At 49.3% G+C, this 12,486-nt stretch overlaps 1 protein-coding gene across 1 annotated transcript in view; it reads left to right on the top strand.

The window, feature by feature from the left end:
- CACNA1B (calcium channel, voltage-dependent, N type, alpha 1B subunit) overlaps positions 1-12,486 on the top strand; it is a 245,382-nt gene that overhangs the window by 65,361 nt on the left and 167,535 nt on the right. Inside the window, 4 exon segments of the mRNA XM_006863647.1 lie at positions 4,027-4,130; positions 7,114-7,229; positions 7,872-7,928; positions 8,685-8,774. Of these exon segments, the coding sequence (XP_006863709.1) occupies positions 4,027-4,130; positions 7,114-7,229; positions 7,872-7,928; positions 8,685-8,774 (367 nt within the window).

Raw genomic sequence — 12,486 nt, 5'->3', positions numbered from 1 at the left:
GGAGAAAGAGAGGAAGACCCCCAACAAGATGGATCAGCCAGGTGGCATCATTGATGGACTCAAGTGTGGCAGCGGTAGTGAGGTTGGCCCAGGATCGGGCATTGTTTCGTTCTTCTGTGCATGGGGTCGCTATGAGTCGGTTTCGACTCGATGGCACCTGACAACAAAAACAACAGAAAAGGTATTTTCAGTTGTTCTTGCAAAATTCTATCATGTGATTTCCAGCATCTTTTCTGTCACCAGGGCCATGTCTTCCAACGCCTTTTCCTATATCTTCAGATCTTTGCGTTCTAATCCGACCAGTAATTATCAATACATCTTGAATGCGTGTTTAATCAATTTCAGACTGAAGAAGTTGGTAGAATTCTTCAATTTCATCATCATTAGCTTTAGTATTTGGTGCGTAAATTTGAATTATAATTGTATTAACTCATCTGCCTGCCTCGTAAGTGTATGGGTATTATCCTGTTAGAGACAGCATTATATTTCAAGATAGTCTGGAAATGTTCTTTTTATGATGAATGTGAAACCATTCCTCTTCATTTATCATTTGCCAGCATAGTAAACCATGTCATTGTCAGAATCAAAATGGCCAATACCAGTCCATTTCAGCTCACCAGTGCCTAGCATAGTGATCTTTATAGGTTCCATTTAATTTTTAAATTTTCCTAGATTCATACTTCGTACATTCCATGTTCTGATTATTAATGGATGTTTGCAGCTGTAGCTCCTTGTCTTTTTACTCTTTCCATTGTTTTCTTCCTTCCTGATGGTGATTTATTCCCTTTTTTAAGTATGATTTTCTTTTGGTTCAGAGAACTTCTTGCACGCATTCTGTAGCATTCTTTCAATAGAGAATGTCTTGATGTCTTCTTAACTCCTGATGGGTTTTGCAGGAACATTTTTCTTATATAAGAATTATTTTCTTTCAGCGTCTAAATAATAATGTGCATCTCCTTCTGGTCTCAGTAATTTCTGGTGAGAATTGTTTTCCCTTTATAGGAAAGGTTTAGTGTTTCTCTGTTTTCTAGAGTTTTTCTTTATATTTTTAGTATCAGAAATTTGAATATGGTGTGCCTTCTTATAGATTTTTCATCTTTGGGGTTTGTTCAGAGTTTTGTACCTGTTGATTTATGTTTCTTATATTTTCAAAGTTTTCTTCAGAAAAACTTTCAGTTGTTTCTTCAGAACTTTTTCAGCATTGCCCTTTTTCTTTTCTTCTGAAGTTCTGATGGCATGAATATAAAATATTTTATTATATTTTATATATTTCCACAGGTCCCTGGAAAGGACTCAGTTCACTTTTCAGCCTGTTTTCTCTGTTATTTTATATATGAAAAGGATAGAACAGTAATTTTTATTTCTGTCTTCCTGTCCACCCATTCTTTCCTCTGACCCTTCCATTCTGTTGTTGTCCGTCCACTGAGTTTTTAATATCAGTTATTGTGTTTTTCAATTAAAATTTCCATTTGGTTCTTTTAAGAAAGTTTTTATTATAGTAAAATATTCCACTTGGCTCTTTTCATATCTTGTATTTATTGTTTGAGATTTTCTGTTTAATTTCTTCTTTCTTGTCTGAGGTATGTTCATGATGGCTCTTTGAAACATTTTCAAGATGGCTGCTTTAAATTCCTTCCCTGATAATTTTAACATCTTTGTCATGTCAACATTGACACTTAGTGATTGTCTTTTTGTTAATTCAGTTTGATATCTTCCTGTTCTTACTGAAATCTAAAGATTTTTGGTGTTTTGTCATGAGACTTGAATCTATTTAAGTCTCTTGCTTCAGCTGCAGTTAGCGGACAGTGCTCTGGCAGGTCCCTGTCAGGTGGAGTTGCAAGTCTAGGTTCCCTATTGGGCTCCTGGGACACGTGGTGGAAGGTTCCTTACCAGGGGTGTGGTGTGGTAGTGCCTGCCAGCTCTATTGGCACACCCCTGGCTGAGATGGTTCAGAGAGCCTTGTTGTCTCCTCACGTAGCCTCTACACACTTTGGGGGGTGGGGAGGTGGTGTTGGTGTGTATGTTGTTTCCTCACATGACCTTTACAAACTGTGGAATGTGTGTGTGTTGGCTCCTCACATGTTCTCTACACACTGTGGAGTGTGTGTGTGTATGCTGTCTCCTCACACTTTCTCTACTCACTGTGGAGTGTGTATGCTGTCTCCTCACATGTGGAGTGTGTGTGTGTGTGTAGGCTTCGTTAGCACTGGGAAGTGGATGTAATCCTGAGCTCCCCTAGGCCTCCTCTGCTTACTACTCCCGTGGTGAGGAGTGCTTGGGACACCTTAGTACTTCCATGTGGAAGTGGAAATCTAACCCCCCCACTGGATCTGTCCTGGCAAGGGTGGAGATGGGCCACAGTTTATTGTTTTTTATATGTTTGGTTGGAGCTAGGCATTATTGTCTCACAATTTTCTGTCTTTCCTGGTTGTTTGGTTAGAGAGCAGGCTCTTGTTGGTACATTTTCCTCTGTACCTGCTGGTGTTTTGGGCTTGTTCACTCCTTCAGCTATGATTCCGGGATGGATGAGATAAAAAGAATACCCAGGGAACTGACCCCTGTCCTGGCCTTGAATCCCAGGTCCCCTGTCCCAGTCATTCTGTGCTCTTTGCCTCATTTTATAGTCTTCTTATGTCTTCTTGATTCATGATGTATTGAGTGGGTGGAACAGGGAAGAACACATCTACTCCATTTTTCTGGAAACACAAGTGGTTTCTTGTTGCTTCTATTCTTTTTAGAGGAGAGCAATTCCAGTAGCCTGGTTCCTGTGGCAATGATCTCTTAGGGAAATTGCAGGTGCCCAGTCTCTGGGGAGGGGATCTCTTGTCGTGAGTTCCTGCAGAGTTGGTTCAGACTCATGGCAACCCCATGTCTGCACCCTAGTCCTGCTTTGATCTTTTGGGAGAAGATTGCCAGGTCTGTCTTCCAGGGGACCTCCGGGTGGGTTTGAATTGCCAACCTTTCCGTTAGTAGTCAAGTGCTTGTTTGTGCCAGCAGGGACTCTGGCAGGTGAGAGGACTGAGGTTGCGGTGGCAAAATATCTCTGTGTCCTAAGAAGGGAGGCAGATTCTGAGGCACAATTGCAGGGAGGTTGATAGGTTTGGTTGTGACCCTTGTTGATGGCCACAGTTGGGTATGGGATGTGGGCAGGAATTAAGGACTGTGGGTAGAATTGGGCATCTGAATGTCTTTCTGAGGTCCAGGGGTCAGAACCCATGTGCTGTATCAGTCCGGTGGCCCAATGTTTACCAGGGGCAGAGTCTGAAAGTCCTGCTGAGATGCAAGCATCTTGGTGCCACAGCCTCCCCTGCCCCTGGTGCCCTCAACCTGGGCATGGCCTCCAAGAGAAGAGAAGATGTCAGGTGGTCACTCACCCACAGCACCTGCTGCCCCTGCTCTGGAAGCAGAGCTTCTCTGCCCCCCATCTACCATTCCCCAGAGGATCCAACAGAAACAGAACAACTGTAGGATGGAGTTGCATTTGGTGGGGCTCTCCCATGGCAGGCTCATCTCAGCCCAAGCGCTGGCTTGGTTCAGGAACAGGTGAGAAATGGACGGTGGGAGCTGGTGGGAGACTCAGTCCACCGTGGTGAAAGGGTGACCGCAGAAGCTGCAGTGTCGGAGTTTAGACTTGACCACTGGGACCCGAGGAGCTCTGTTCCAAAGGACAGGACTTTGGAGCTCCTGGGGGGTCAGGCCATCTGGAAAGCCCTAAGTGTCTGGCAGGAGAGGCATTTAAGCAGAGGCCGGGCACATGGCCCCAGGGTACCCCAGATGTCCTTGTCTCCTCCACAGGGCTTCTATTGGACTTCACAGCAGGGGGAGGGGCTGTCCTATGAAAGTCGGAAAAACGCTCAGCTAGTGTTTGCTCCTGAGAAGCAGACCTAATTTGGGGTCCTGAAAGTGGTGCCTGAATGCAGCCCCAGAGCCTGGCTGGGTCCGGTTGCCCGCCAGGGGTGTCTTCTGTGGCCAGGGCTGTGGGTCTTGTCCAGCGGATCCCTCTCACCTTCTTCTGGTTGCTTGCAGACCAATGACGCAGCTGGAAACACCTGGAACTGGCTGTACTTCATCCCTCTCATCATCATCGGGTCCTTCTTCATGCTCAACCTGGTGCTGGGAGTGCTGTCAGGGTAAGAGGCGGGGCCTTCTGTGTGGTCAGGGCCAGGCGGCCAGGGAAGACACAGTGTGAGCAACGTGGGGAAGAGCTCAGCTGTGGGCAGCCTTTCCGTGGGCCTCCATCTGGACCTCACCCTGAAGCCTCAACCTCTCCCTAACCCTAAGCTCACCCAGGCGCTCTCTGCAGAGTCTCAGGATCTGTTGCTTCATGGGGAGGGGCCACCACATCTTACTTGGGCGTGGTCATGGTGGGCTTCCTGGGGAGGGGGCAGTCCTCCAAGTAGCCACTGCATTGTCCCCTGGAGCCTCCACTCCATCCTAGTCCCAGGCGAGTCCCCTCTCCTCTGTTGTCCCTAGCAGAGGGCAAAGGGGCACAGGGCTGGCAATTCCTCCTGGAGAGGTTTCCTGACTCAGCCCTGGGCACACATCCCAGACAGGGGCTGAGGAAGCAGGGAAGGAGGTAGGTATGGGGCCCGACCCACCTCTGAGCCCCAGCCTGGCTTCAGACCCCTGCACTGTGGGCTGGAGGACATGTCTTCCTTCCTCTGTACGTCTGGTGGATCGGAGCATGTTGTGGGGGAGGCAGATGGGACCAAGTATGACCTGCCCTAGCCTTGCCTCTCTCCTGGAAGCACGTCAGCACAGAGGATGTGCAGAGCTTCTGGCCTGCTGAGGTCTTGGGGTCCCATAATGATGGAAGCTGAGGGGTATCCTGGGACTCACAGGAGGCACTTAGGTGAGGGGCATCTCAGCTGAGACCCAAAGTGACAAAGACATGAGGAGGGGCAGGAAGACGAAAGGCAGGCTGGAGGGTGCTCACGGGGAGACTGGCGGGATGGCAGGCCAGGGAGCCTTTTGTGTGGTACATGCCAGAGAGCTGGTAGCAGGGACTGAGCTGGGAGTGGGGTGGGGGCTCGAGGCCGCACTGGAGCTCTTCAGCTCCTAGCTACACAGAGCATGACCCTTGGATCTCTCCAGCTTTCTCCTTCCTGGGTGTATCCTGCTAACGGGGGAAATTCACGGTGGCTTTCTTTATCAGCCCCACGGAGCCCTTCTTCAGGTGCCCAGATTCCCCAGAGGGACTCTAACCCAGGGAGGCTGAGGGTGAGCAACCCTCTAAACCAGCAGTCAGTGGTCACTGGGTACCCGTGGATCCCACGCTGAGTACGTTCAGAGGCAACCCTGCCCTGACCTTGAGCACTGGTCAGATGCTGCTTGAGCCCACACTGCAGGTTGCTGGCCAGCCCTTTGTCCTCCATTCCCTGGGCCCTCACCTCAGTGAGTGTCCAGAGGAGTTGAGGCAGGATTGGGCTGGGTTGGGTCACCGGAGCCCTGCTGAAGGCTCAGACAGGCTTTCTACCCTGGTACAGATGGACAGAATAGACAGATGGATGGAATAGACAATGGCAGTGAATGTTCCCCTGACTGGCTCTCCTGTCCCGCGGGTGGGTGGGGAGGTGCCTTGGTCCTCTCATGCTGCAGGGATACAAATGCCACAGTGGGTGACTTTCTCTCAGTTTAGGAGGCTAGAACTCTGAATTCAGGGCTCCGGTCCTAGGGCAAGGTTTTCTCTATCTGTGAAGGTTCCTGTCACCTTTGTTAAAAAAGCTTTTATTGTGAATTGAGTGATAGTTTACATGTGAGAACATCGGGTTTGCACTCAGTCCATCAGTTTGTTTCACTTTAATGGTTACAATTTCCTCCATGCATCATCGTTCTACAGTATTTGCTTCTATTCCCACTTTTTAAAAAGGACAGGAGTCTTTGGAACGTGGTCGAACTCAGCCCATGCTTCATTACTGCCTTTCCCCCACTTGTACTCACATGTAGACCAGCGCCGTCACCAGCAAGCTTACACGCCTGCTCGTGTGTTCCTTGGAGTTTCTGGCCTGTCTCCTTTCAACGTCTGCTCATGTGACCTGGCTCCTCCTTCCCATCTCTGCTTCTCCCATTTCCTTGTTTGAACTCTTAGATCTTACAAGAGGTCAATTCAAGATGTAATGAAGACGCCCCATCCCACAGGCATAGAGGCTAAGATTTACATCACATATTTTTGCGGAGACACAATTCAGTCCATTACAGGAGTCAGAAGGGAGGGCAGGAAGTCTGGGTGGGAAGGCTGACACAGGTCCTTTACCACCTGAGACCACAGGCTTGAGGTCAGGGATGCCTGGGAGGTGGGCTCCAGGCTGCTCCTCCGGGAGTTGGGACGGGGGCAACCCACTGGCTGAGAGCTGGCCTTGCTCTTGTTTGCTACGAGGGTGTAAGCAGCACTTTCTAGAACTTTGGGGACCTGGACCTGAACTGCAAAGGCCGGATGCCATGTGCATGCGTGTGTGTGTATTTCCATGGGAGAATGAGTATGCTGTGCATCTCTGTGCACGTGTGTGAGGGTGAGCGTGTCAGTGTCGGTGAGAATGGTCTCACTGACTGGTGGCTGTGTCGGGTGGGGTTGCTGGGCTTGGGGAGCGGCTGTGAAGAGTCAGGAGGGGTGCGGGGTGCTGGGTTCAGGGGGACAGGTCTCTATATGAGCCTCATAGGGGGCGATGTGGACTCTAGAATCCACTTTCCTCCCCTCTGACCTGCCCTGAGCTCCCTCTTCTGCTCCTCTGGTTCCCATCTCCCAGAAGAGACTCTTGGTCTGAACCACAGGGGAAACCAAGTACAAGCTTTTCTCTTGTCTGAAAGCTCTCTGAGCGGCACATGGGCTGTGTGGGTGTGGGTGTCTAGGGAACGTTGGGCTTGGGGCCTGAAACACCGTCTCTGGGGACCAAGGTGTTATCCCGGAGTAATGTGGGTCTGGGGAGGGCGGGTCTTCCTGGGCCATGTAGGCAGGTGTCTGGGGAAGCAAGAAGACAGCCTGGGAGGTACCGATAGACAGGGGGTCCACCCTTGGGTGTGTGTGTTCTGTGCCTGTCTGCCCAGCCCCTCTGCCTGCCTGCAGGCTACGACTCCTCAGCCTTCTTCCCCTGACTTGTTGGCCCCCACACTCTACAGGGAGTTTGCCAAGGAACGTGAGAGGGTGGAGAACCGCCGCGCCTTCTTAAAGCTCCGCCGGCAGCAGCAGATCGAGCGGGAACTCAATGGGTACCTAGAGTGGATTTTCAAGGCCGGTGAGAGCCAGCGGGGGTGACCTGCCTCTGCCTTGTCCCCAAGCCCATGGGCTGCAGGGAGCACCGCTGCCCCCCAAACTATCAGAGGCCAGTGGAGGGTATTTTGGGGATTTGCAGTGACAGGGTGTCCCTCTAGCCCGCTGGGGTCCTGGAACCAGGGCAACTATGGCCTCAAGCAAACTGACCTTTCTAATGGAGGGTTCCATCTCTGTCCAGTGATCTGGGCTTGACCTGGGGCCAGGTAAACACTGACCTGAGTGGACAGTTTCACATGCCTACATGGTTCAGTCAGTAAGGAAGCATATGTAAGTCTGTGCTTACTTTGCTTATTGGGCAATCCATTACTGCCTTGGCCTGCACTGATGGTGCCCAGGCCAGACTCTCCCAGGAGCTGCCCCCTCACATGCCAAGTGAGACTCTGGTCCTCTCCAGTGAACAGGGTGAGACCCTGCCAGCCAGCTGCCTCTCCGGCTTGTCTGTAGGCTGTTTCAGGGCGGCCTTTCTGGATAGAGAAAGCTTGGCCTTGGGCCCTGAAGCTTCTGGAAGCTTAGGAGCTGGGTGGGTAGGCCCTTCCGGCAGAAGCCTCTACCAGGGTATTGACCGGTCCCTTCCCACCCCACTGAGGCAGGCTCTCTCCCACAGAGGAGGTCATGCTGGCTGAGGAGGACAAGAATGCCGAGGAAAAGTCGCCCTTGGATGGTAGGTGGTTCTCCTGCCCGCGTTCCGTGTACCTCGGGTGTGGGGATCGAGGGGCTGGGTGGGGGCAGCTGGTGCTGTGGTCAGTATGCTGTTGGCCTGATGCAGGGACGCATGGGCATGTACAGTGTGCGGTTTGAGTTTCTGGGAATAAGTGTGTCACCTCAGGGTTGGGAAGAGGAGCAGGACGGTCCTTGGTGCTCTGTCTGTCTGAGCCACAGGGCTCCTCTGTCTGCCCGGCTCCTCTGTCTGCCCAGGTCATTTCTGTCTTCTTCTTTGTCGCTGATCTCGATGGTGGTGGGTGTGTATGTGGGGGTGGGGGGGTGGGGAGCAGCAGTGGCTTCTCCGCCTCCTTCCGGGGACCCTTGTGGTGACCTCCTCCATGGGCCTTCTCCATGACCTTCTCCAGTTCTCGGGGGCCTCACTGGTCAGTGTAGAGAACATTCCAGCATTATAGCAAGTTCGTTGGACGGCGCTGCTTCTAAAAGCTTTAAAGCTGCGGTTGAACGTGTGCTCTATCTGTGACACGTGCACCCCAAGGCTGCGGAAGGGGCTCTGCAGGACCCGTGCACGGGGAGGAGGAGGAGGAGGGCCCTGGGTCAGGCCGGGGAGCACACTTGCTGCTTCTGCATGGTCTCGGTCTTCCACTGACCGCATTTTGGAGACAAATTCTCTGCCCCTTCTGCTGTGGAGTCACCGTCACCTCCGAAGTTCCCCGAGGGCTCTGGCTCACGGGGTCTCTGCCCTTGTTTAAAGCAGTGCTGAAGCGAGCAGCCAACAAGAAGAGCAGAAACGACCTGATCCATGCAGAGGAGGGTGAGGACCGCTTCGCTGACCTGGGTGCCGTTGGTGAGTCCCAAGGCCTCCTGGCCCCGCTCCCCAACTGCCCACCCTTCTGTGAATGCATGGTGTCTGTCCAAGCAGCCATAGGACCACCTTGTGTCTGCCTGGCTCGGGAGGTGAGCGGGGAAGCAGCCCTCCTGGAGGCTCCCACAAAGTCTCGCATCTTCAATTCCAGCAGCTGCGGGAGTGGAGGGTGTGTTCTGCCCACCGACAGAACTGGTCGTGCATGGCCAGGGGTCCCACCTTCAGTGGTGTGAGGGGCGACAAGTCAGATCCAACCCCATAAAGACAGAGTCTCATTTTCTTATTGCATTAGATGAAACTACTCTGCGAACCTTAAGGTCAGCGGTTCGAAACTATCAGCCGCTCCGCGGGAGAAAGATGAGGCTTTCTACTCCCGTAAAGATTTACACCCTCGGAAACCCTGTACAGGGTCGCTATGGGTCGGAACCAACTCGACGGCACTTAACAACAACAACAACAACAACAACTCTAGAATGTAGCAGTAGACAGGGATTTGTGTGCAGTTCTTGATTGCTTTTGGGGGGCTTCCTGTCCTCACTCAGGTAACCGTGTGAACAGCCTAGGTTGTACACTTCCATATTTCTCCATGTTGGCCCAGGATCGGGCAGTGTTTCATTCTGCTATGCATAGGGTCGCTATGAGTCAGTACCGATGCGATAGCGCCTAACAACAACAATAATCTCTGACTATACACACAAGCATGGTGTATATTCCTTCTTTCGTTCTTTCTCGAGTTTACACAACACCTTCTGAGCCCTCCCTCCTGGCCATCCGGGTTCCTCTCTCCCTCCCTCTTGTGCCCATCAGCTGGGACACCCTAATTTGACATTTGTTCCCTGCTGATGCTTCTGAATGTCCTGAAAACTGCTACCTCCAAGTCCTGCAGACATCTGTTGTGAAGTGAGCTTTATCAAGGTGCAGCAGCTTCACAGAGAGGGCTGCCAGGAAGGGCTGTGGTTCCTCAAGGTGCCACTAGCAACGCTGAAGGTGCCCACCCACCCCCACCCCCGTCACATGTCCTTCTTTGGCCAGATTGATGCCAATTTGTTGCGCACAGAGCAATGTGTGGTTGGGGATTCTAACTTCTGTTTTTGATACTTTCTCTCTTTTATTAAAGCAGAAAGTCTTAAGTTTTTATTAATTAACAAAGAGGTTATTAATAACGGTAGAAAAAGGTAAAGAATAAAATGGAGAAACCAGTTTTATAAGGAGATGCCCATGAGAAAGAAAAGAAGAAAACTCTGGAAATTGCCACAGCAAATCTAACGCTGAGAGAAGGTAGCAAAGAAAACAGTCTTGTTTTCCATCAGCTTCTTCATTGCCTTTGATGCCTTGATGGCCAGGAACGTCCTTCCACGGAATATCCATGCCTTGGGAGGCTCGATCAATCTTCTCAAATAGTTTCTGTTGACAACATCTCATCCAGAGGCTGTTTTCCATCCATCGTGTTTCCAGTTACTAACCCATTCTGTCATGCCTTTAATGACAAACTTGCTATCAGTTTCAATGGTGAGCTGATCTATATTTTGGCTCTTTGCTTGTTCATTTGCTTTGTGGGCTGCCCTCAGTTCTGCTGTTTGGTTTGTCTGTCTTCCAGAAACTCTGTCACTTACATTTAGTGGTTGCTTAGGTCCTCAGTAAACTCCATACCATCAACATAAACAGTTGGGATGTATTCTACTCCAGCACCAAAGTTCTGTCCTCTTTGTCCCCTGGAGTTCATGTCAGACTTTTGTACCAAGATCAACCAGCCAACATCCTAGGTCCGTGCAATCTACACTTGTGACCCCTGCACTTGTGTGCTCAGTTTGAGGGCGTGGTAGCCAGGTGGGCGGCGCTGTCTGAGAGCCGTCTCCTTCTCTTTGCGCTTTAGGACATCCAGGGCGCACAGATCCCGGACTTTTCCAGTTCAGTTCTCTGCCCTCGCTTCCACCTTGGCCTCCAGCTCCGTCTCCTCTCCTCCCTTTCCTGAGCACAGATCTTTTAATGTTTGTTTCCCACTGGGATTTGTGGTTTGGTGACTCTTCGTATCGCCTAGTTTTCTAATGGGTTGTTGGGTTTCTCTCGTCACTTAGTGGAAACCCCTAAGACCCTCCGTACTGTGGGTCGGAACCCTTCGTCATCTCATTTTGGGTTTTCTCCAGATTGGCCATTTATGTTATTTCCTTCTATTCTTACCTTACCTAAGGTTTTATTCTGATTTTAGAAAATGAATTAGAGAGTTGCTGTTTTTTTAAAAATCTTTTTTCTAAGAAGAACATGGGCCAGTTTTGGAATTTACACGTTGTTAAGAAATTATGCCCGTTTTGTGAGTTTTAAAACTTATTTCCAGAAATGCAGATAGCTTTTCTCGCCATCCTTTTAGCCCCTCCTGTGCTCAGTCATTCATCTGCTCATTCCTTCACTCTGCAGGTGTGGAATGTACGAAGTGTAAATCTAGGAAAATTGGAAATTGTCAAAAATGAAATGGAACTCATAAACATCCATATCGTAGGCATTAGTGAGCTGAAGTGGACTGGTATTGGCCATTTTGAATCTGACAATCGCATGATTTACTATGCCAGGAATGACAAATTGAAGAGGAAGGATGTCACATTCATCACCAAAAACAGCACATCAAGATCAGTCTTGAAGTACAATGCTGTCTGCGATAGGGTGATAGCCATATGCCAAAGAAGACCAGTTAATACAAATATTATTCAAATGCATGCACTAACCACTAAAGCCAGTGAGAATGAAGTTGAAGAATTCTACTAACGTCTTTAGTTTGAAATTGATCAAACATGCAATAAGATATATTAATAATTATTGGTGATTGTAATGCAGAAGTTGGAAACAAAGGAAGGATCGGTCGTTGGGAAATTTGGCCTTGGTGATAGAAATGATGCTGAAGATGATGGCATGATAGAATTTTGCAAGACCAATGATTTCTTCATTGCAAATAGATTTTTAAAACAACATAAAGGATGATTATACACCTGGACCCCTCACTAGATGGAATGCACAGAAATCAAATTGACTACATCTGTGGAAAGAGATGGTGGAAAAGCTCCATATCATCAGCCAAAACAAGGCCAGGGGCAGACTGTGGAACAGGTCATCAATTGCTCATATGTAAGTTCAGATTGAAGCTGAAGAAAAATTTAAAAGTCCACGAGAGCCAAATATGACCTTGAACATATCCCACCTGAAATTAGAGATCATCTGAAGAGCAGTTTTCATGCATTAGACACTAAACACCGAAGACCGGAAGAGTTGAAGGATGACATCAGGGACATCAAACCGGAAGAAAGCAAAAGGTTATTAAGAAAATAAGAAAGAAGGAAAAGACCAAATGGAAGAAATGAGGAGGTAAAAGAGCTGAACAGAAAGTTTCAAAGAGCAGTTTGAGAAGACAAGATCAAATATTGTAATGCAATGTGCAAACACCTGGAGTTAGAAAACCAAAATGCTCAGCATTTCTCAAGCTGAGAGAACTAAGAAAAAATTCAAGGCTTGACATGTAATAGTGAAGGATTCCATGGGCAAAATATTGAATGATGCAGAAAGCATCAAAAGAAGATGGAAAGGGAGGAGGGGGTGGAAGAACAAGGTAGGTAGGGGAACACTGAGACAGGTTTGCATGGGATAAATGGGACAGAGGTAAATAGTGATGCATGCTCAACCTTGGAACAACAGAGTTCTGTGATACAGG

Source organism: Chrysochloris asiatica, unplaced genomic scaffold (assembly GCF_000296735.1).
Source record: "Chrysochloris asiatica unplaced genomic scaffold, ChrAsi1.0 scaffold00056, whole genome shotgun sequence".
Lineage (NCBI taxonomy): Eukaryota > Metazoa > Chordata > Mammalia > Afrosoricida > Chrysochloridae > Chrysochloris > Chrysochloris asiatica.
The sequence above is the reverse complement of the archived record's forward strand: the minus strand, read 5'-3'. Positions and strand labels throughout refer to the sequence as shown.